The 24,584-nt window shown below is 38.9% G+C and overlaps 2 protein-coding genes across 6 annotated transcripts in view; one reads left to right on the top strand and one right to left on the bottom strand.

The window, feature by feature from the left end:
* The window catches only part of CTNNA2 (catenin alpha 2), a 492,413-nt gene that overhangs the window by 159,690 nt on the left and 308,139 nt on the right, over positions 1-24,584 (bottom strand). The gene's annotated exons all lie outside the window — the stretch shown is intronic.
* Positions 17,204-18,768, top strand: LRRTM1 (leucine rich repeat transmembrane neuronal 1). The gene is given in 2 exon segments (XM_009982774.2): positions 17,204-17,573; positions 17,576-18,768. Coding segments are annotated over 2 exon segments (1,563 nt in total).

Raw genomic sequence — 24,584 nt, 5'->3', positions numbered from 1 at the left:
AAAGGATTGAGTAGAAAGAACAGCTCTGAGTTCCCCCGCTGCCAGCCCTTTAAAGACCCCATGGTGGAAATGTAGGCCTAGAAGACAGCAGGACTTCTCTGGTCTACTGAGGGTTGATGAGATGGGGCACGTGAGTGTCTGGGTGCCGGGACAGTCAGTGAAATAGCCCCTGTGTGACAATCAACCTCTTTTGAGAGGCAGGTTCCAACGAAACAAAACCTGAGATAAAAATAAAAGAATGAGAAATACAAAAGAATAAGCCAGGTCTGGACAAGCTGTTCTTTTTTCTTTACACGGCTCATTAAGATATTACGACCTCGCAGACATGAAAACCAAATCGCTATGTGGGGATGTGCTGAGAATGATGTGTTTTATGCAACAAACTACAGAAGAAAAGGGTTGGAGGCCCAGGGTGCCAGTTTATGACTTCTGAAGCACAAATTCTCTGCTTCAGCACAGGATTCCTGTGTGGTGTTTGTCATGTTAGCTTAGTCTCTGTCTACGTTCTCTACCTATTTATAAGCAGGGATATTTCACACAGGTGTTTTGAAGATAAATGACATTAAAAAAAATATTGGAAGTGCAAAAATGCTGTTGTTCTGGAAGCTACAGATGTACTTTAGATAGCTAGAAGTGTCTAAAGTATTGGACAGCTGTCAAATAAATGGAAAGTAATAATATAATAGATTATTCCACATCAGCCAAAGTTTCATGGAAATGCTGTTTAGATAACAAAAAATCCTATCAGTTTGTCATTTACATGGTGTGTGTGGCCTTATAAATAACCATCCCAACAAACCGAAACAAAACTTTTTTTTTGCGTATTCCTGGGAGAACAATGCTGCTGAAAAAAATATCACAAGCTTTATTTCAACACAGCAAACCAAAGCTATGAAAGAGTCTCCTAGTCGAATATATTCTGCATATACGATGGTCATTGACTAACTGGGATGGCCTTGAGGTGTTACAGTTTAAGGCAGGCAAATATACATGTAACAACGGATATAATATATTCCAGGGCTTCACTGAAATAGTTAATGTCTTTGAGAGTTCTCACGGTCATAGCTCTCCGGCTCTATGAATTTTGACACATAATGCACGTAATCAGTAATTCAAATGTTATGTGGAGCTCACAGAGACAGGATATACGAATGTAGCACATCTTCTCACAGAGACTTCACAGCTAGAAATGAGAGGATGTGTCTATTTCCATAGTAGAACACTGAAAATATTTTTTAGAATCTTATTTCATATTAAAATAAAAGCTAAGAAAACATGTAATTCGGCACAAAGCAATTTGTGCATCTAAGTGAAGGCTTGGCCATCATCGAGCTCTATGGGAAAGGCTGTTGCACAATTGAAACGGCGAAGATGAGGGCTGCAGTTGTGTAACCATCCATGGGCTCAGAGCAAATGGGAAGAAAATCCCTTTTATTGTGAGTCCTTGCAGGTTCCTTTATTTAAAGTTTAATCCTACTCTACAGACTTTCAAGGCAGGCGGAGGAACGAAGTATGTCTTACGCTGATTATGAGTGCTACCTCAACACTCTTTCTTTCTCTTTACAGGACTCTTAATGCCCAGCTCAGCCCTAGCGTGAGAAGGAAAAAATCTGTTTCGTTCTTCCTGTGTCCTGCCTGTGAGCTTTAGATGGTAACAAAGCAAAGTCACATAACTTCAGCTCAGGCAAAAATCGAGAGCAGAAAAGGAAATCTTGGTAGAGATAAGTTCTTCTTCCATCCTCACTGTTAGATGTGGACACTTCCTTCCGTTACACAGTTTCATTAATATAATATACTGTAATTACCCATGCCATATAACGAGCTTGCTAGCTAAAAGCAATTCTTTGAGTCACTTAGAAATGACACAGAAAGGTCTTTTCTGGGCCCATCAATGTTTCATATCGTCATTAATGACCTAGGTGATGGAACATGGAATACGCTTATTAAATTTGGAGGTGACACCCAGCTGAGAAGCGTTGAAAGTACTCTGGAGGGCAGAATAAAAATTCAAAATGATTCTGACAAATTGCCCTTCTGTCCTCAAAAAGTTTTAAAAAAAAAGAAAGAGAGAGAAGCTATCCAACAGGGTCATGTGCAAGATGTTCACTCAGTCAGGAATAACCAGCTATAAAAACACAGAACGAGTAGTAGCTATGTAGAAAACCTGCAGAAAAGGTTCCAGAGGGTTTTGTGAATCACAGACATCACAGACTGAACAGGAGCTGTCGGTGTCACCCAGGTGAGGAAAAGGCAGAACAACCCAACTGCAGTCAGAGAGACGCTGTTCTCCGGAAAAGCAAGGTCTCAGCTTGAATACCATGGGAATTTTTTCGCACCATGAATCAAGAAAATGTGGATCATTTAGAATGGATCCAAAAAAGGTCAAAAGCAATTGCCAAAGATCAGTAAAAAACACCACCAACAGTAAAAGCTTGGATGCACTGGGCTTGTTAAACTCTCAGAATTTGAAAAGTGAGGCACTGGAATAGATCTTCTCGAGAAATCTTAAATTCTAGAGTTTACAGAAGAAGTTGATGTGTCAAGAATGACAAAGCAAATAGTGCCTTAGAGCAAAAAGAAGGACTAAGTTATTTCTTAAGCCTATTGCATTTCTACAAACTTATGTCCTTAATTACTGTCTAGTCTCCATATTCTAAAACACCACCACTGAAGTCTAACTTATTTTAGATTAAAAGTAAAAAAAAAAAGATCTTAAAATGATAAAAAAATGACTTAAAATAAGCTCCACTACTGTACTGAACCAGTACTGTTTAAAGCGGAAAGTAAATGGAGAAGGTTCATGCAAAAGGTGATGTCACATATCTTGACAAAAACTGCATTTTTTTTCCTAGGGATTAAATATAACCTAAGAAATGGATCATATATACTGTGTCTATACATATTTTTCCATTTATTGATATTTTGATTAAGCTGACTGGACTACAAATTTTACACGAAGGCATTTATTTCTTTCTACTATGTAAAATGTTGTTTCAGCCTGTTAAGAAAAACTTACCTATACACAGAACTTACTCAATTAGCCTTGCCATAATGTTGTCTAAAATGGTATTCACTAAAATTCCAATACTGAATAAACGCACTGCTAGAAAGTAAATATATTTTTATAGTCTGCTGTAGTTGCTGAACTGGTCTATTCTGTTTTGTAGAGAAACATCTGGAAAATCTACTTTAGAATAAAAAGTAAGGAGCGTGGTGTGTGGTATATAGCAAAAGGAGAAGAATTTTTTCAAGTCCTGCAGTTGTTAGGCTAGAAATAAACTGTGGGAATGGTTGTAGGGAAAATTTCACTGCATATGTATAAATACTTATTTATGTTTAATATTGGGCCACAGACATAGCAGTTAAAGTGCAATATCCATCGTAACATTCACTGTTTGATTCAGATTTTAATGGCAGCTCTTCGGTAATGTTGCGTTTGAAATCTCTGAACACAGCACTCGGGGAAAATCCAGTCAGCAAGAAAAAATAAGATGAGAATACGAATGTGCTTGTGAGCTATCCAAGTAACATGCTGGAAGATTTTTGTCCTTGACAAGCACAAAGAAAAGCCAAACACCTGTCAGCCTATTATCCATTACCAATTTCTTTTTAATATCAAACACCTCTGCATTTCAACAGACACTTCGGTCTGTAAAAACACTGAAAGAGAACAAACGCTTCTATACTACTACATTTTGTAAACGTCACACAATCATTTTAAAAAACCAGACTGGTAATGGGAAAGCTAGCAATTTGGTTTTGGGATCATAAATCCAAAGTCTTAAGTCAATATTTTATCTTACCATCAACATGAGCTGATTTTCCAAATGACAAAACAATCCCAGGAATTGCGTGTTTCAGAAATATTTGATCACATGACGAGGACAGAAATTTTAAGGAAGAAATTTTTTATGATGAGGGTGGTGAAGTACTGGAACAGGTTGCCAAGAGAGGTGGTAGACGCTCCATCCCTGGAAACAGCTAAGGTCAGGTTGGATGGGACTCTGAGCAACCTGATCTAGTTGAAGATGTCCCTGCTCACTGCAGGGGGGTTGGACTAGATGACCTTTGAAGGTCCTTTCCAACCAAAACCATTCTATGATTCTATGATATGTTAACAGGAGAAGCAATGCTGATCTTGACTGGATGACTCAGGAAGGACTTACAGGAGGAAATGGTATTTCCACTCTGCCCCTCTCATAAATATGGTGCTCACACCAAGAAAATGACCTGTAGGATTTTAATTGCTTTTACCAGTAGGAGCACCACAGAAGTTAGCTTGATGCTTTTTTTTTCCTCCATATTTTAATCAGAAATAGCTAGCAATCATCTCCCCAGTGCATAAGATCTTTGGGATGCATTTGTAAACCGCATTCTTCACTGATGTGTGTGGCAATTCAATGGGTTCTTAGTGGAGAAAAATACACAGTCCTACAGTTTGGGTGTAGGGGAAGATCTTAAAATGTATGCTCTGCATTTACTAATAGGAGCACAAGGTCTTTTCACTACTAGAATAGAATTTTTGATGAAGTGCCTGGTGGCGAATTTGAAATACTAGCCTGGGGGCCCCAAAGAGACATAATTCATTCCAGTAGCTAGAACAAATCTAGCTTCTACATCCATTTCTCTAAAGTCATTATTGACCCAAGGGAAAATGCTAGCCTTAAGCAAGTTTTAATAAAGACTCTGGTGGAGTAGTTTCTGTAGCACTAAATGCGATAATGAGAAGCAAGCCACTTAGCTGCAATAGACCCAGGACCTGTATATAACCCGAAAGTCAGTTTTCTGAGGTTCTTGGGATTCTTTCCAGAGATGAAACAGGCATCCAAAAGCAATTTAATTACCTTGCTCACTAATTTGTTACATAAAAATCAGCCAGGCTTAAATGGACCAATATTCTGCTTGTCCTATACGAGTATAATTTATTTTAATACTGTTTCTGTGAAGTAAAAATGTCCACAGATTAATCAAGTTTGGGTTGAAAACCAAGGTTTTTACTAAACCAATAAAAGTGTGAACATCTAAATCTGGCCTTAAAGATTGCTCTGCTTTAGAACCTTTTACAGCTGATTTTAAACAATAAATGTTTGTATCTAACTGTGACCATAAGACTTAGTATCAAACAGCATCACTGATGCTACAGACTGTGGCAGTTTGAAAGTTTCTCACACAATTACTGAAAACTGTCTGTGGATGAAGCAGGTAAACAACATCAACAAAACCTGATAAGCAGCATGTATTCTTCTGAAGTTAGATCTGTATTTATTTTTAAAGAATATATAAAAATTAGCTATCGCTCACTCTGCCCGTTTTTAACCATCAACTGCAAAATAAAAGCTTGCTAGACACAGTGGAAGTGATTCGAAAATTCAGCTACAGTCTTGATACAGAGAGATAGAGAAAGGACACTTTGTGTGACTGTTATGATCATTAGTCTCCATCCCAGGCAGAGCAATCACAATCTTTTGTGCCTGTTGTTGATGTCTGGCATTCAAGAACAGAGAGATGCTTTGTTTTACCTCTTCGAATTCTACAGGCAAGTATTTAAGTTGTGAAAGTCAGCGAAGGAAAATGCGTTGATGCTTTGGTAATACAATTGATGGGACAGAATAAAAGCACAAAGAAGACAGGCAGAATATAGCAGTGCTTTGAGCAAGGAGAGGAATCTGAAAATATCCTCATGTCTAATACAATGCAGTAAACCCCTGGTCCTACTTTTGCTCTCACCCAAGACAAGCTGTATCTGGGTACATCATCATCAAATTCACACAGAAATATCATTTGCAACTTTTAAAAAGTCTGATCAAGTATTTACTGTGCATAGCAAAAATAAATACTTTAACATTAAGGACAGGGAGGTACGGACTATACCCTTGACAGTCAAACCATCAAACTTCAAGCCAGTATGCTGTATTTGCAGCTGAGCCATTCATTTATTTCACATAAAAAGAAGTTTTGGGTACTAATCCTTTTTATGAAAACTCCTAAAATATTTTTAAAAGTTATGGGGGAATCAGTGTGTGCTTTATGATCCAGGAGGATTAGTGCTTAGAGGCCTCTTTTTTTTTTTTTTTTTTTTCTTTTTGGTACCATTTGAGTTCAAATCAGATACTCTGTGGTGATTTCCATAAAAGTAAAATTGAATCACGTTTCTGTGAAACTCGTAGCCATTTATATAGATGAGTTGGGATGGAGGGGGTGGGCATAGAAGATGTTTCCAGTTTGAATTGAGATTAAATGTCAGGAAGACTGGAGTTGCCATCTACTGGAGTGTGCAAAGAATGACAACTGACATGCAAAAATCCCGAACTGAAAGCATTAGTCACAATAACAGTCTGAGTACATCATGTATTGCTCCACAACTAAAAATAAATAAAAAAAAAAAGACAAGGAATTATTCTCCACTCATAGCTTTTGAGAAGTGGGGAGATGCATGAAGGAGGCTGTGTTAAATCAGTCCCATTTTCCTACGTCTTTTATCCACATTCAGTAAAAGATTATATTTATCTTCTCATCAGAACACAGATAATTCCACTTTCTAACTTCAAAAGCACAAAACAATGTCAGAATCTGAAAAGGAATGGTAAATTCTTCAAATAGGAGCATCTAATCACTGCTGCGTTTCTAAACCACAACAGTAACACAAGATAATATTACAGAATACCTTCTGTTGCTGAAACACTGACAAACATAACAAAAATCTTCTTAGAGTTGCTTATCATCAAAGACAGTTACTCAATATTCACTGTGCAGTTCCAATAATGTGTAATAAGTTCATAGGCAAGAAAAAAAGTATCTACTCTTATGCTTGTAAATGATCTGAAGTAGAATTTATATTTGCTAATATACAGGTCTTGCAAAACAAATTATTTACATAAGCAAATTAATAAAATAAGTGTTTACAACTGGACAGACAGACAAACCAGACTTCTCCAGGACAGTTCAGAGAACAGAAAGCAAGAATGTCCTTTGAAGTGCTGTGAATGAAATTACACAAAATTAGCAGGAGATATGATGTTGATGACAGCTCCAGCCTGGAAATACTTGTAGACCTGAGAGCAACACATCCCACCTCACAAGACCAAAACCTGGTGACAAACTATACACATGAACTGGGATTTTTTGAAAGGAGTTCAATGTTTTCTCATATTTAGTGAAGATGTTTATTAATCTCTTAGTAAATGCAGAGTATGAAGTGACTGGACAGAAGTATCCGACATGTGAACTATGTTATTATGATTAATGGAGTTCACATATAAAGGGTTATTTCTCTGGAAGACGTCAGATTGAATAATTATTGGAATTAATCCCAAAGGGCTTTAGAAAATTTTCTGCCCACTTTCAAGTCACATTTTAATCACATTTTTCTTTTGACTAGAGGGCGATCTTTAATTGCAGTTTTAAGTAAAACAAGTACTGTAAGCAATTCATCAAACATCATGAAAAATGATGTATTTTTCTAACAGTCCTTGAAAGTAGCTAATTCACTTTTTACCCTCATCTCTAGGCAATATAGCAAAATGCAATCAATAAATAAACTGCGTTTGTTCTGCCTCTGAAACAAAAGAACATATGTCCCAGTTTTTCATGCATCAGGGTAGGTACAGAATATCCTAGAATTGATATATTGGAATATTACTGGCAATATTATTCAGATAAGTAGGGAACGGATGATAGCATTATTTGGTCTCTAGGATTTCTGAAATTTAGTCAGTGTTTAATAGATACAACAGTGACAGCAAATCCAGAAAGCCAGAGAACACATCTCAAAAGACTGAGCTGAACGTATTTCAGGGAAGTATCCCAAGGTCAGCAATACTTTGCAGTGCTGCAGATGCATCTAACAGGCTTCATGGTCCAGCAGACTGAGGACCAAGAAAAAGCAGCATGTATCAAAGGTTGGGTTGTGGGGTTTATTTTTGTGATAAATACTTTTATAACTGCTATCAATATGATTTTCTTTGGGCAGAAGGTAAAGAAGGAAATATCTCCCAACTTCATCCCTTTGGCACTAGGGAAGCTTCTTCCTACTGCATTTGTAGTATCTTCTAAAGGTCATTGCCTTCATGGCCCTCATGGCCATGAAAACAGCTAGAAGTGACTTCTGCTGACCTCACTTTGGTGCACGATCCAAGCTCAGCTAGCAAAACAGGCTGCAGAAAGACAACGTGATCAAACCTCAGTTGTACAGTTTACACAGCTGGGAGCATTGAAACTCACTTATTCTTGCCTCAAACACCAAAGTTGTGTGGATTATGATCATGTTCATTAGGACATAGCAGAAGACAGACCATGCTGAGCATTATGCAGAGACATAGGAAGAGACAGTCCCTGAAATTAAGAGCTAGAAACAACAACAACAAAAAACCCCAACACACTAGATGTAGGAAGAATAAGGAGATAGAACAAGCAAAAAAAAAAAAAAATATATATACAATTAAAAGAAGCAAAGTGAGGATCAGGACACATAGTACTGCTTCCGGGATTAATCTATTTTTTTTTTTTTTTTAAAGCCAGGTATCTGCTCAGACACTGCTACTTCTAGTTTTTTAAGTACAAAAATGATGCCCATTTGCCATTCTCACTCCCCTTCTGATCTCTGTTGGCATATTTGGCAATCACTGTCGTAGCTTGCTTAATCATCTTTTGTCCCCTACCTGCTGACTTCCTAAATGGGCCCTTGTACAGCAGCGTACATGGCAAGTCTGATATAGATCTGATTCTGGGGGCTGAAGAATGATTCTGAAGGAGATTTGGGAACAGCTTCTCTGCCCCTCATCCACAGGGCTGGGGGGAGAAGGGGAATCACTGCGTACAACATACTGTGGAACATGAACCCTCAGCCAGTGTTTATAGACTACATCAAAGAGGTGCATAGTTCAGGAGTTTCCCACCAAGGGTTTCTCACATCTTTAGGATTGCTGTTAGGAACATTACCACTGTAATAAAGAAAAATGGTTACTCTTCCACAGCCATGCATGCAACGCAGAGTATCCACTTAAGTACATAAACACCTTTTCATAGACAAAAATCTCTGAGTAACGGGGAAAGAACTACAATATATCTTGAGCCACAGGCATTTCCCAGATACTGACCTTTGATTTTGATTTAGAAGCTCTAACTAATAAAGCTTGGCTCTACACCAAATCTGAAGAAGAAAATCAAGCACTCTCTTGTCAAATTATAATTAATTTGCACTACAAAAAAAGAGCAGAAGTAAGCCAAGTGTTCTTTAAAAATGGTCTCTCGAATCCAAACACACAGTAAAATGTCCTATATTTTGAAAAACAGGCGAATCTTTTCCTGGTTTGGTGTTTTTTTTGAGTTGATTACGCATCTTTCCACTCATTTAAAATATAAATTGCATCTTAAGAAACAATAAGCTCTTCATTTTACATGAATAATAAAGATTCAAAATTAGAGCAGTAGGAGAGGAAATACGATTCTGAAACATATCTGAAGTGAAACTTACAGCTTTGTTACTATTTGTCCCCCAAATCTGCTGTTTCACCTTTAAAAACGTATGTCATGTGAGGGTAATCGACATTCATATTATTGTACACATGTTGAGAATGTGGTTTACATATGCTTTCTGTATCTTTGCAGGTATATTCAGGATCTTTGGATATGTTATATATGTTATCGTAACTCACTATAGCTTTCTATACATTTATTGAGAGTAAAGGAGCAACACAAAGTTCTGAATACGTTGCACATTTCTTCCTTATAAGACACAAAAGTCTTTAGCATAGACAGATAAATACATGGAAATAAAACCAAACGAGAGTCAGGAAGGCACATTTCAAAGGCTTCCACTGGATGTCATAAAACTAAATTAGCTGTTAGGCAAAGCTGGGTTTCTAAGATTACACATACACCACACACGAACCACCCCCACCATATGAAACTGTTCAGATTGCCTCAGTATTTTTAAGTTGTTTTAAATAAAAAAAAGGTCAAGTTATTCTCTTTTTTTAGAAGGTATGACTATATTTTGTTATGCCTTTAAATATGTCCTTCTGAGACTCCTGACCCATGATTATTGCTCTTAGACATTACATCAGTTGCAAATAATACGTAATGAAGCCATAAATATTTCAGGTAGTCAAAAAATTGTCGTCTTTAAGTTTGCAACAATCACAATGACTTCTATCTGAAATGTGAGTCTTCAACCTGTTTTCTGCATTACTGCTTCCATGTATGAGCTAATGATTCACATTCCCTCTAACCTCCCAATAAGACGCAGTACACAAATGACTCGGATATTTTATCCCGTTTTCCCTTCAGATTATGGATTATCATGAGAGCATAGGGATGGAAACATAAAAAGCCTGCCTTCTCCATCTGCCAAAATAGACCAAGAAGCACACATAACTGAGAATGATACAGTCTGCCAAAGATCCGATTGCCTGTTTGCTATAGGTGCTCTGCTACAGTCCAACATCTATTTCCAGGACTACGTAATCTAGCTCGTATTGGTCACGTCTTTGGTAAATCCAGGAGTCAGATCGAGGAACAGTCCAAATTATATTATTTCCAGGTAACATTATCCAAAAGCAGAGTTTCCCGGTCAAGCTCCCTTCGGAGTCAATTCAAATGATACCCTCTATGATGGAAAAGAATTCAATAAAAGTCTTTAGTCCATTTCAAAATACTAGTTTAGAAACGATTTTACCACCAACCTGTATTTCTTGTAATAATGCATCTACAAAAGCCAGTATAAGATCTGCTATCTTTTCAGACTGTACTTTAAAATACATTTGGAAAGGTGTAAAAGAAACGTATTAAGAACAACTGATTGTCTAATACTGAGAAGAACAGATTTTCTGCTCTGGGAAAATTTTCCAAGAGCAGTTCATCCATTTGTAAAAAGACTTTCCAAGAGACTGCCAGGAACAGCTTTTAACTTGTTCATCCTAGCTTTTAATAATTGATTTCAGAAGTTCATCTCCATTCTCTCTATTTCCTACACCTCGAAAGTCTGAAAAGTGTTTACTGCCACTGAAGTTATGTCGTTGATAGAAAGAGCGAACTGTTTTGCATCCAGAAGGCTATCCCAACATAACACGAATGACTTCTCTGTAGCAGGAGTTTATTGGCATGATTATGCCTGCATTCTCAGGTGGGACTTGCCAGCTTTCTGAGCAACAGAATTTATTCTGGAGAAGGACACAAAATGCCAGCAAGTCATGGACACATGATGGGTTTGCAGCTATAATCGACTTAGCTACAGGGGAGATTTTTCACAGTCCTAACCAGCCCTGCTATTCTGTCTCTTTGTAGTGTATTCATGGTTGCACCATCATTCACAATGATGGTGCAACCATCTCACCGGCTTGATGGATCTGAGATCAACCAACCAACCAACAAACACAAGATACAATGGCGTCAACAGCCATCTTGGATGAGCTACATCCGTGTAAGAAACGAATCCATTCAGAGAAAAGAGTCTCAAAACACAAATAAAAGACCATTTAGTACTATAGTTTATTAAAAAAATAATCCTTACAGATTAACTATCAACAGTGGAAGAGGGCAAAGTAGATGTATTCAAGCGTATGGATAAGCTGTGGCCCTCTTTGTTCTTAAGCTAATTGGAAATCAATGACAGGTCGTTCACTGGCACATTCAGAAATGCTTGGGAAGGTCTTGAGATAAACCTTTCTGGAGTGTCTAACTTAGGATTTGTGAAGGTGGAACTAATTGATTTCCAATTAAATTTGACTAACTAAAACCTTTACAAACGCTAATCATTGCACTCTGCACACGTTTTCTCCAAGACTTCCCAAGGCATTTTTAGAGATATAAATTAGCACGAGTTAATTGAAAACCAAGATTTAGATTTCCACTTTCCATATAAACCAGGAGTTCCAACAACCCGGTATATATAACAACCCAACAACTTGTCTAAAACACACCAATCTTTGCTGAACCAGAATGCTACATAATCTTCAGCAATACGCTGATTAATCACAAAAGGATAGTTTTAACTTCTTGTCATTTTTCCTTTATAACTGGACGTTCACAACCAATAACACAGCCTGGAGCTTTGACAGCACATATAGAAATCCATAGGCAATTTCACAGCTACTTAAGGGAGTCAGGAACTCTTTAGCTTATTCAAGTAGTCTGCAAGTAATGAACAGAGGAGAGAGATGCTTCATCTTACCACTGATATATTTCCCTAAAAATTGGCATCTCCACACTGCTTTGACAATTTGGCACATAGGTCTTTATAGAGCTGTACATGACTACCTGCTATTGAACGCGGCTGATGATGAGAACGGAGTGACTGCAACGAGAGAGAGAAGTGTTTATCACATTGTCAAAAACAATAAGGTGATTCACATAAGAGTATCTATCATTTAAAGGTGGTAACAAATCCAACACTGGTTTGCACCACAAGAATTTAATGGTAGTTATCATTATCACTTTGACATCTTGAATCACCAGTATTTTGGTCAAAAGCTTGGGTAATAAAAGGCATTTTTATATTTACTAAAGGAAACATGTTACAAAGGTGATGGACTTCTTCTCAGCTGAAACCCTAAATTCCATACAGAAGGGACAGCCGACCAAATGTCAGGGATGACCGAAATATAAATACCAGAGAAAAAACAGATTTAATTTGCTTTACTTGGAGTCACGTCTTTTTCTTCCCTTTTCTGTTTTTAAATGTTTCCTTTATACAAAATGCCACGGTTCAGTGCACTTGAAAATTAAAGACTACCATGTAAGATCAAGGTTTGAGTCTGCCCATTCATGAAAGGAAATTAAAATTGCCACTAGAAATCCCACTTTTTATTATACTGATAGAAAACACTCAGAAAATATCAGAAGGAAGAAATATACTCAGTATTTAAGATACTGCTTTGTCTTTTTATATTTTGTTGGTTAAGGTATTAAAACACGTATATATACACAGTTAGACCTTAGTGGCCAGATTCCGATCTTATGCCCCATCCCTGGAAGTGTTCCAGGCCAGGTTGGACGAGGCTTTGGGCAACCTGGTGTAGTGGAGGGTGTCCCTGCCCACGGCAGGGGGTTTGGAACTAGATGATCTTTGAGGTCCCTTCCAACCCAAACCATTCTATGATTCTATTATTCACTCTGTCTTAACCCCTGGATTGAAAACTCAAGCAGGTTAATATCCAGGTACAAACAGTAATGCCATGCAACACAAGGAATTAGTAAATATGAGATGAATCTGAGGCTAGTTAAACAATATGTGACATTAATCTGAACACAACATTAAAAATGTTTAGACTAAACACATTAAAAAATGTTTTCTTTTTTCTACAATCACTGCAAGGTGTTGCCAATGAACTACACTTGTTGTGACTACAAAAAGTAGTTTCCCAGCTAAACTTTCTAAAACTTTACTTACGTTGCTCTTCTGTAACCTACTTTACATTGATTTAATCAATCTCCATTAAACACATATAAACTTAGTTTGTGCTTCTTCAAATGTTTTATAATAGCGCATTTAATAAAGCTAATTTAAATCTGCTAATTTATAGAGATTTGCCAGAGGCTTTGAAATTTCAGAAAATGTGTAAATTTAACAGTTTGGCTGTGATAACAGCTCAGACAGTGGAAATTAAGCCCTTTGCATTACAATCATGTTCAAAGTGGATTCCTAGTTTTATTGCCAAAAAAAAAAAAAAAAAGTACATTTAAAAAATATAAAAGAAACCTACATTTACAGAAGATATTTCAGGGCTAAGATATATATTCACCCAAATTTGTCTTTGCAGATCCACGTGCCACCATTCTTGAATTTGGACACTACTCTGCCTCAACATCACAGTCCCAAACATACGTTGAGAGCTCTCACTTTAAGACTACCTGGATTCTTTTTTCCGAACGAATTTTGGACAAATAAGTGCAGAGTCTCTCATGCAATAAACCTCTGACAGAGCTGTGAGATAGTGTGCTTTGGGCCATTAATTCTGGGTCCCTAATTCTAGTTGTCAGTCTTCCAGCTGATGCTATACAGGTTTGGTACTGTCTGCTCTAATTTTTACCTCTGGAAACCAAAGGATAATAGATTATATGCCAGTGTGGAATAGGCAGATTGGTTAGGATCCAGGCTGTATCCCAGGTGATAGCAAGAAGAAGCAGTGAAAAAGGGTATTCAGCTCTTCAGAGAGATGTATCAAGGAGTATCATCTCTACTAGAGGAATTCTTCACTTTATACATAGCATTTAGGTGGTAACTAAGTGCTCATTATCATCATCCGATTTGCAGAAAATGCCAGCTTTCCTTGAAGACATAGTTGAAATTTTTAGGGCTACTGTTGCATATCTCTCCCCAAACTGTTATATGAGAGAAGGCATTAAGATCTACCACATGAAGCCTCATAGGGTGGTTGTCTTTTAAGGGATACAACCTTACAGCTTTGAACCTTTTTCGGTATCTGTAAAGTTAAAGTAATCTTTTTGCAGATTTTTTCCTGCTAATTGCCTCGAAATATTCAGAAATGCAATCTGGATTATATTCTTGGATGAGGTTTTTTTTAGACTCTTCTCCTGCTTCAGTGCTCTTTCTCTCGGTTCTGTCATTGCTTTCCCTCCTGCTTTTGTGTACTGAGAAACAGAATTAAGGTGTACTGCAACCAGTGGACACTTGCATAAACATCCTGCTTTGAATAAAACAGCCTGATCTTGGGAAAGGAAGAACACATTCAGCTTTCCTGCCCGAATGCTGAAACATATAAGAGATTCATATAGTATTAAAGCATCACATTTGTGCTTTGAGACCACTGAAAAGCAAGGGTTGTGAACAGCAGAAAAATGTAAATAAACTGAATTGGGAGCATAAAAGCATATTGATTCCCTGGTTCCGAAACCGCAGTCATAGTGTTTTATATTTGTAATTTATTTAAGACTTTTTTTTGGCAAATACATTTGTAATGAACCTCCTTCACACATTTTCATGCATGAGAGCTTAAGTTCTCCGGGACTTGTGTAAAACAACTTCTACTGCATCAAATTACTGCATTCCTTGATCTCTACCAGCACACACTCACAGCAGCCAGCCACACTCAAACACAACCAACACCTCCAGGATTCCATAGACTCTGCAACAGATACTTCAAAAAGAAGATTTTTTTTTTTAAAATTGATATGATTGTGAAAAAGAAAATAAATGTAACAGTTTTGCCCTGCCTCCGGCATTTCACTACCGATGCTGACTTAAAATTAGCAGGAGCTTCTGCAATATTTGTATTTCCTCGTGAAACTTCTTCACAGAGAATTCGTGCAGAATCGTGAGCTGTCAGCTCTGATCGCATTCACCAGCACACAGGCTTTAGACTCTACTTCATAATAGGCAAAGATGGCCAGCCTTTTCCTGACAGAAGTATCGTATATTTTGCAGTCAGTCAAAATTACAGAGAGAGCTCATTGTCGATGCGTTTCCCATAGATAATGAGGACTGCAAATTATCAGGCAAGGATTTGTTTGGTACATGGAACAAAAAAAACAGCACAATCTGCAGAACTTATCAACTAATTGGGTTTTAAACCCCTTCTTTGCATGCTGCCAACACGGTCAGAGTAACCTATACATTGATCTTATTCCAAAAGCACAGCAATCTTTATGCTGCGAGAATCATAGTTTTATGTGCCGTAGCGTACACTGCAAAAAAAAAAAAAAAAAAAAAAAGAAGAAGGAGGAAAAAAAAAGCCTTTAGGAAAGGCATGTAATGAACACACACAAAATATGCAGAACGGAAAAAGACCAAATATAATTAAAGCTTATATGAAACCAGACATTCCTATTTGCAGAGCTCAGGCTGCATTTCTATGAGAAAGAACGCACAGAATTTCAAATCATGCTCTATTTAGACAATGTCAGAATAAAACCACGGTCCCCCCCACACACTCCCCTCCACCCCCAAGACTCCGAAAGGCAAATCTCATCATCAGAATTAGAGAGAAAAAGCAATCCGCCGGTACAGGTTTACATATTCCTTCCCATATCAAGAAATCAAGTATCTCGCTCTCCGGGCTAATAGTTTATAAATTCAGACTTTAAACAAAAGCCAAAAAAACCAACCAACCAAAAAAAAAAAAAAAAGAATCCTAATTCTCAGGCTTCCTACTCAGCACTGCCTGGCTCTCGCCGGTTTGCAGCGCGGCCGTGTGCGCGCGCGCGCCCGCCCGCTCGGAGAAATGGCGAGATAGGCTTAAAGTATTTTCCGTTTCATCAAAGAGCATATATTACTTTGCTGGTTCGCTCGAATGTTGGTTTTATGCCCACCCCTTTTCAATCTGCCCATGTCTGAGATGCACGGTGCAGGCGTACAATCCTGAGCAGCTTACGACACTCAGTGAACACTGGGTGCCTCTGCATGCTCTAGCAACACACTGCTCGGCTGAAGGGAAGGGATTCTCGCTGTCTCTCTCTCGGCTCTAAGCATCACCTAACAAGCAAAGCGAACAAAGAATGGGAAATAAAGCTACCCTTAGCCGGTCAGTGAATGAAGGGTAATCTCTCTATGGAGTAAAGGTTGTGCCGGTCACTGGTCGTTGCAAATGACGGACATTAAAGAGATTGACAAAGCCCGTGGAGTCGTTAGTAAAGAGTTTGGAGTTTTTTTCACGCCACAGTGTTAACCGCAGAGAAAAAGGACAGAGGGAGAAGGAGAAGATCAAGCTCATGTACATAGTTGTGAAACTTGCAGGTCCTAGGAGGCAGCTAAAAAGCTAGCTGGACAAGCCTTGCGCTCTTTGAGCAGAAGCGAAGTGAGACACTGTGAGCTTGCCAGCCTTGCACAAAATTGAAAGGGACTGAATTTGTAGCACAGAGGGGTCTTTTTTAGCTCTGCATATAATTAGTCCAAACACAAAGGAAGCAACTGAATGGAGGTTGTCACTCTCTGGAAAAGGGTGGGTAAGACACTTTTTAATTAAATTCTTTCATGAAGAAAGATTTTTTTTTTCTTTGCTGCAGCATTTAACATGAACGAATTCACTATCATTTTACCTTTGAATGTCTGTGAACTTTAATGCTGCACAGCTCCTGCATGCTGTAAAGTGAAATATTTGCCTCTTGTGTTTGTTCTGTTTGCTGTTTTGCTTTGGTTTTCTGGCTTCGTTTTGTCTTTTTTTTTTTTTTTTCCCTTAAATAAAATATGATGTAGAATTTGAAAAGATTCAATGGACATTCTCAAGCATATTTGGAAATATTCTTGCTAATGGATTTCCTTCTTATCGGTCTCTGTTTAAACTGGCTGCTGAGGAAGCCCCCGGGGTTGATATTGTGTACGCTGGGTATCTTTTCTAAAATGCTTCCAGCCGTGAATAGTGGGTGTCCACAGCTCTGTCGGTGTGAGGGCAGGCTTTTGTACTGTGAATCACTGAATCTCACAGAGATGCCTCGCAACCTGTCGGGCATGATGGGCTTGTCTCTGCGGTACAACAGCCTTTCAGAGCTGCATGATGGACAGTTCACAGGGTTAATGCAGCTCACGTGGCTCTATCTGGATCACAATCACATTTGCTCAGTGGAGGGGAATGCCTTTCAAAAATTGCGGCGAGTTAAAGAGCTCACCCTGAGTTCCAACAAATAAGCCAACTGCCCAACACCACTTTCCGTCCCATGCCCAACTTGCGCAGTGTGGATTTATCGTACAACAACCTACAGTCTTTGGAGCCTGACCTGTTTCACGGGCTGAGAAAACTAACAACTTTGCACATGCGGTCGAACGCCATCAAGTTCGTGCCAGTGAGAATTTTTCAGGACTGTCGCAGCCTGAAGTTTCTAGACATAGGATACAATCAGTTAAAGAGCCTGGCTCGAAACTCTTTTGCAGGCTTGTTCAAACTCACTGAGCTGCACCTCGAGCACAATGACTTGGTGAAGGTGAATTTAGCCCATTTTCCCAGGCTCATCTCCCTGCACTCCCTCTGCTTGCGAAGGAATAAAGTTACCATCGTGGTAAACACCTTGGACTGGATATGGCAACTGGAAAAGATGGATCTCTCCGGCAACGAAATCGAATACATCGAGCCTCACGTTTTCGAAAGCGTACCTCACCTCAAATCCCTGCAGCTGGACTCCAACCGGCTGACCTACATCGACTCCCGAGTCCTCGACTCCTGGAAGTCCCTCACTAGCATCAGTCTTTCTGCAAACGCCTGGGATTGCAGCCGTAACGTGTGCGCCCTGGCCTCCTGGCTGAGCAACTTCAAGGGTCGCTACGACAGCAACCTGCTCTGTGCCACCCCCGAGTACGCCCAGGGCGAGGATGTTTTGGACGCCGTGTACGCCTTTCACTTGTGCGAAGACGCGGCCGACCCAACGAGCGTCAACACCCTCTCGCCGGTAACGAACAACAGCGACCAAGCGTTGGGCTACGGCTCGGCCACCGCCACGTACGACGTGCAGGACGGCGAAGGGGACCAGACGACATACTCCATAACCGTGACCATGCCCGGCGAGAACTCGGAGAACGCCGTGCAGATTCACAAAGTGGTGACGGGGACCATGGCCCTGATTTTTTCCTTCCTCATCGTGGTTTTAGTGTTGTACGTCTCCTGGAAGTGCTTTCCAGCCAGCTTACGGCAACTAAGACAGTGCTTTGTAACACAGCGCAGAAAGCAGAAGCAAAAACAGACCATGCATCAAATGGCTGCCATGTCAGCCCAGGAATATTATGTTGATTACAAACCCAACCACATTGAGGGAGCCCTGGTGATCATTAATGAGTACGGATCTTGTTCCTGTCACCAGCAGCCAGCGAGGGAATGCGAGGTGTGATTTTCCTTGGGGATTTAAACAGTGCGCAACCAAATAACAGCGTGCAGGCAGACAGTGGCACGGGGTGGGGGGGGGGGTGGTTTGCTGTGTTTGCTGGTGATTTCTGAAGCGCTCCTCTGCTGAAATTGTTAAGAGGGGCTGTCTAAAAGACTTGATATTTTAGCTTTATCGTGTCTTAAAAAACCTTCAGGACAGTCAATCTTAAGATTTCATATGCTAATACTCCCTTTGAAGATCTGTCAATATTCAGGAATCTGAGAGTGTAAAAAGGTACCAATTATTGATCTTTTGTAAACTAAGAAAACTGTTTAAAATAAAAAAAAATAGCATTTACAGTTTTTACAGACTGGTGTACATTACATGGATTGTTCCCTGTATACGAAATGCAACAGTTTAACCTCTTTTTCTCTTCATACTGAGTGTTGAATGAAAGTCTAGGAGCAAAGAGGCCACGTAAAATAGAAAGCTTAAAATTAACCAGATGGCTTCACGTTGTAATTAGTCCACGTTCACTTACATCGTGTTCCTGAAGATATGAAGCATGACACTAGAAGTTTATTTTTGTTACCGTGCTACCTGTAGTTGGATGTCAGTACAAGGAGCCAGTGCACCTCAGAAAGGCTAAAGTTTTGAGTGTGTCCCTGGGACAGGATTTCTGAGGATTTTTAAGTACAGCTCACTTGGTAGTTGCTGTAAGATCCCTAAAACCTGCATCATAACCCCTAAAAGTATTTTGTATCAAAACTGATCGTATTGCAAAGTCTCACAAAAAAAAAAAAAACCCGAAACCAACAAACAACAAAACCCAAACAACTGAAACACTGCTAAAATTTACTCATGGCAATTTTCTTTAGAATAAAAAACACCCCAAAATATCTAGATTGAAGGGCTTTTACTAGCATTTCCCACTTTTATGCTTGTTTCAAGACATGCTAAGAGCAAAGAAACCCTTGCTTTGTGCACGGTGGTGCCATGGTGAATGGAGAAGAGTAAAAGCTGTTCGGTTCTCAGTGTGTCTTTCAAGAGCAAAACCTTGGCTGCAACACTGCCAGAGTAAGACAGAGAGTTCTTAAAGCATGCTTCTGGGTCCTAGAGGAAACTGCTAGCAAAGCCTGTTTCGTGTCCCTCCCTTTTACCACCAGCCTTCACTAACAACACAACTCTAAAATCTCTGCAGAGGCTGAAAATATACGAACCCTCCTTACTAATGACTGATAAATGGAATTGATGGATATAAGCAGTGATTTAATAATGTAGAATCACACAGCTGTTCTATTTGACTGCCCTTAAATAAAGGCTTCCTTTCCTTGTATTTTGGATTTTTCATTCCAGTATGTGAACAACCTACTGATTGATCTTTTCAACAACTCCTCTCATACTAATGAAGATGAGGTATTTTATAACATCAGGCAGAGCATCTAGAAATTTTCTTCATACAGCATTACATGCTAATAAAATGTCACGGATAATGAATCGGGTAACATTTCTATGCTTTGTACATATTTCTCTATCTTTAGGTTACCACCAATAGAGGAAAATTTCAGAAACCTAACATGTATTTTAATTTAGCACAGGTTGTTTTTTTTTTTTCTTTTTTACAGCATCAAAGTGCCACCTACTCTTAAAAGGCTACAGCAGAGTTATAAAGCAGAGAATAGGCACAGAACGAGGCATTTTTTTCCTGCACAGCAGGTTTTAGACATTAATTTTGAATATAAAGTGTGAATTGTTTTTTTCTGTCCTGACTGACACTATTTTTAAGGAGTTAGAACTTATTTTCCTCTATTTGGTACATCTCATCCTATTTAATATCAAATATGATGATGGCCTCTTAATGAAAATTTTTATTTAGTGAGAACCAAATGTCATTTGTGAAAGCAATGAGATTATGTATTGGGAGAGGACTTTATTTCATAGAAAATTTCATGAAAAATCAACTGCTTTCTTACTAAAACCGCTGAAAATTCACCCACAGCTTTGGAACAAGCTATCGCTGTTAAAACTAGGCTTTTCTCTCTTTAAACAACTGCACATTTCTGATTTTATGGCTCAAACTCACAAGGGCCTGATCCATTCTGAAACTCCCAAGTCATCTGAGAGGGTTGAGTGCCCAGATATGAAACAGTGAGGGCAGAGAGTGGGTAAGGAGCCCCTTGTCTCCCTGGGTGCTTGATCATATTTTAAGAGAAAACACTTTATGCCATGTTAACTGAGGTCCAAAATATATGTATTTTCCCTGTTAAATCCTTCTCTGAAATCTAAAGGGAATTTAACTGTGAAAAATTGGCTCTCTACTTTTGGATTACATTATATGTTCCTCAGATCAATATGCAGCACTGCAACCAGAAGGACTGATTACAGCTAGTTGCCAGGAAGCTTCCAAAACCAACCAAGATTGTTAAAATACTGTCTGCATACTGTAAAAGAAATATAAATATATATATGAATTAGCTTTATTTCTACAGTGACCTCCTGTTGCTAAAAGGAAACGTATCAGTGCAGTCATGGTTTTGCCCCTGTAAATCTGATGCAAGACTGATACCGACAAACAATCAGCCCTTGGTTGTATTTCTGTGTATTTTTAGCATATTTGTGGGTTGTATTCTAAACACACTAGTGATTGCACCCCTCTGGATTTATTCTTGCTGTTTACTGGTGTTAGCAACCTCAAGCTACATTTTCAAAGACGTGAGCAATTCCACCTTTGGAATTTATTCACCTCTGTGCTTCATGCATCTTGCATTGACAGCTCAAGTAAACTGAACAGAACATTTTTCTTTAAAGGTGCAGTGATTTCCTAAGTGAGAGCTGATTTTGGTATTGCCTGTTGCCGTTTCTCCTGGAGACAGGTAATGACCACCAATGACTTGCCACCCTTAGCAGGATGATGGATGGATCCTCCATATAGAGCACAGCACTTATTAAACTTCAGAAAACAGTATCTTTCCAGATCTTCATGCAGAAACCTTTTCTAAGGGGAGTATCTTCTAGAGATAACCTCCTAATGATCTCCAGAGGATATCTAGATAACCTCTGGATATCTACTGGTGGAAAGAGGGGTGTCACTCCTATTACAGGGCACCAAGGTCTTCCACAGGGTTCCCGCATCTCTTCTGAAAGTTTACATGAAAAATATATGGATTGTAAAGAAATAAAGGAGCAAGTATTTCATTTCAATCCAGCTACTGCAAATCCAGTTATTGATCCTGCTCCAGGCTGCTTGCATTGGTATATATGAGAATTATTATATTTGTACTGCATTTATAGCAACTGCAGGGACAAATTTCCCCTAACTCTTCCAAATTTCATTTTCGCCAACTGTCCAGAGATATGTCATTCCCTCTCTTTTGATGCCCTTATTCTGCCTTACAAAATGGCTCCAAAAAGAAAAAGGAAGAAGGGGGGAAAAAAATGCTTTTGGGGTTAGTTGTGACAGTTTTTTGTTCAGCTTGAGGAATATTGAAGGAATGAAAACATTTTAAATATTGCCCTTTTAATGTTCCACATAAGAGGACTAATCTCCCCTTTATAAGTAGGTAATTAACATTATTTTCTTTTTATTTAGGTGTCTTTTAACATACAAGACAGGGTAAAAGGCAAGCAAAAGAACTTCCCTGTTTGAGGATGGTTAACATTACCAGTGTTATAGATCTCTAATATGCAATCTCTTGCTGCTAACATCAATACACACTCCCAGTGCACCCAGCGATGAAGGAACTGTTGCTGTGTATGCTTTGAATGTATATAAGGGATGATTTCTTTTCTTTTCTGTCTTTTTTCCTTCCTTTCTGTACTATTTTACAAAAACAAAAAGAAAAAGAAAAGTGATATGAAACCACAGAATTAATGCTGATGTACCACATTCTGTTTCTGGCCTGAATATATGAAATACAAAGAAATTCTGTGTTCAAGCTGCAAATTCCCTCTGTTACCACGCTGCCCGAGTACTCCAGGGGGTTAGACCAAGGGGATGATCCCTTCCTCCACGTGCACAGCGATAGCTAGATGCTCTGTACCAGTCTGAAGATGCTGTCCCATGCCTGGTTCATAACACGCCTGGCATTCGTGTGCCAGAGAAAGATCACAAATGATACCTAAGGATATTTTTGTATGCTTTAATATATTCTGTATGTTTGTACAGCCAAGGCATTGAAGCGCCTATTTGATCATTTTCTTTGATTCTGATAAAAAGCCCCTCATTTGCTTTTGAGATGGACTAAATTTATTTCTTGTACGTGTCTCATTCTGCATTAATAGCAAAAGGACACTCTGAATTCCCCTCCCCTTCCCCTCAGCTTCGCCAGTGGCATTCAGAATGGCAAATAAGAAGGAGTATTTAATTAGGAAGCTTATTACTAGTGCTATAATAACAGTAATAATAATAAAAGAAATGAAGAAGAGAGAAAAGAGGAGGGAAAAGAGTGAAGTAACAACAACTAAATCAGGTCGTTGCTAGCTCCCTTTTCCTTTTCTTTTTTAAAGATGGTAAATCTAAAGGACTAGCACAGATGTAAAACCAAGACTGAAGGTGGGTGGAGAAAGGAGTTTTAAAAACCGAGCAAGCAGGGATGAAACAGCTTCTGGAAAGGAGGGTATAAGACTAAATAGCTTCATTGAGCAAGAAAAACAAAAGGGAAGGGTGAAGGGACAGGATGAAAGGGAAGATGAGAACCGGTGAGAAGGCAAAGGGACCACTGTGCACACAAGAAAAACGAGATTTTTCAGTGCCTTCACCTCCCACGTTGAAACTGTGGCAAAGACAACAGCAGAGATTTAAGAAAGATACCCGGCATCTCTCTCTCTCTCTTTTTTTTCCTCCCTGTCTTTTCAAACTCACGGTCACACACACTCTCCCATTGACAGAGGCACAGACGGACAGGCTTTCCCAAACACGCACGCACGCAACCCCGTCATTTCCTCTGCCACCTCCCTGTTCCCTGGGAGCACAATGTCCCCCTCATCCATCATTTTGTTCACTGAACTCCAGCACCGTGCCTCTTTTTTTTGGCTGGACTTCTTAACTATCCTTGTCAAAGCTCACCACAGACTTTCTAGAAAATCAGACTTTTCTACCCAAAAAATCTCTTTTTTTTTCCCCATCCCTTAAGAAATCCCCACTTACAGAGAGGGGTGATCTTGAGCTATAGCAGATTCTCTTTCTAATTATATCTACACTCATTCTCTCTCCTATTCAGCTTTCGTATTCACAGCTATTATGACAAACAGATCAGAGATATTTTTGCTGTGTTCAATTTATCATTATGCACCAAGGTTATATTTTTCCTTGACCTGCTCAACCCAGTCTAATATTAACAAATTGAGCATTTATATGGGTTTCTTCCCAAGCATGAAGTTGATTAGGAATTTAGGAAATGCTGGTGATTTAAAGATTAACCTTTCATATAATTACTGACATAAACCAGAGCTATTAAGGTATTAGAAACAACTATTCAGAGTATATTCTACATTTAAAAAAAAAAAAATCATATTTACAGCCATGGTACTCTCCATACCAGCCAATTTTTTTTTTTTTTTACAGTAGAAAAACCTGGTGAAAGGAAAGGAGTAAACGCAGTCTACCTCTGAAGTTACATAGAGGAAAGCAAGGCTACAAAAATATTACGGAAACCAAGCAACAATCTTTTGCTGGCAAGACGCAGCCTGTAATTGGGTGGGTGGCTGTGAAGATCTGAGCTGAATGCTGCAGAGCACTGTAATTTTATTGCCGTGTGTCTGCTTTAAAGTGAACATATTTGCAATGAAATCTGTATTTCCCTGAGAACAGGGCAATTGTTTTTGTTATAAAGATAACGTCA

Source organism: Tauraco erythrolophus, chromosome 5 (assembly GCF_009769465.1).
Source record: "Tauraco erythrolophus isolate bTauEry1 chromosome 5, bTauEry1.pri, whole genome shotgun sequence".
NCBI lineage: Eukaryota > Metazoa > Chordata > Aves > Musophagiformes > Musophagidae > Tauraco > Tauraco erythrolophus.
Note: the sequence above shows the minus strand (reverse complement) of the source record. Positions and strands in the feature narration are given on the sequence as shown.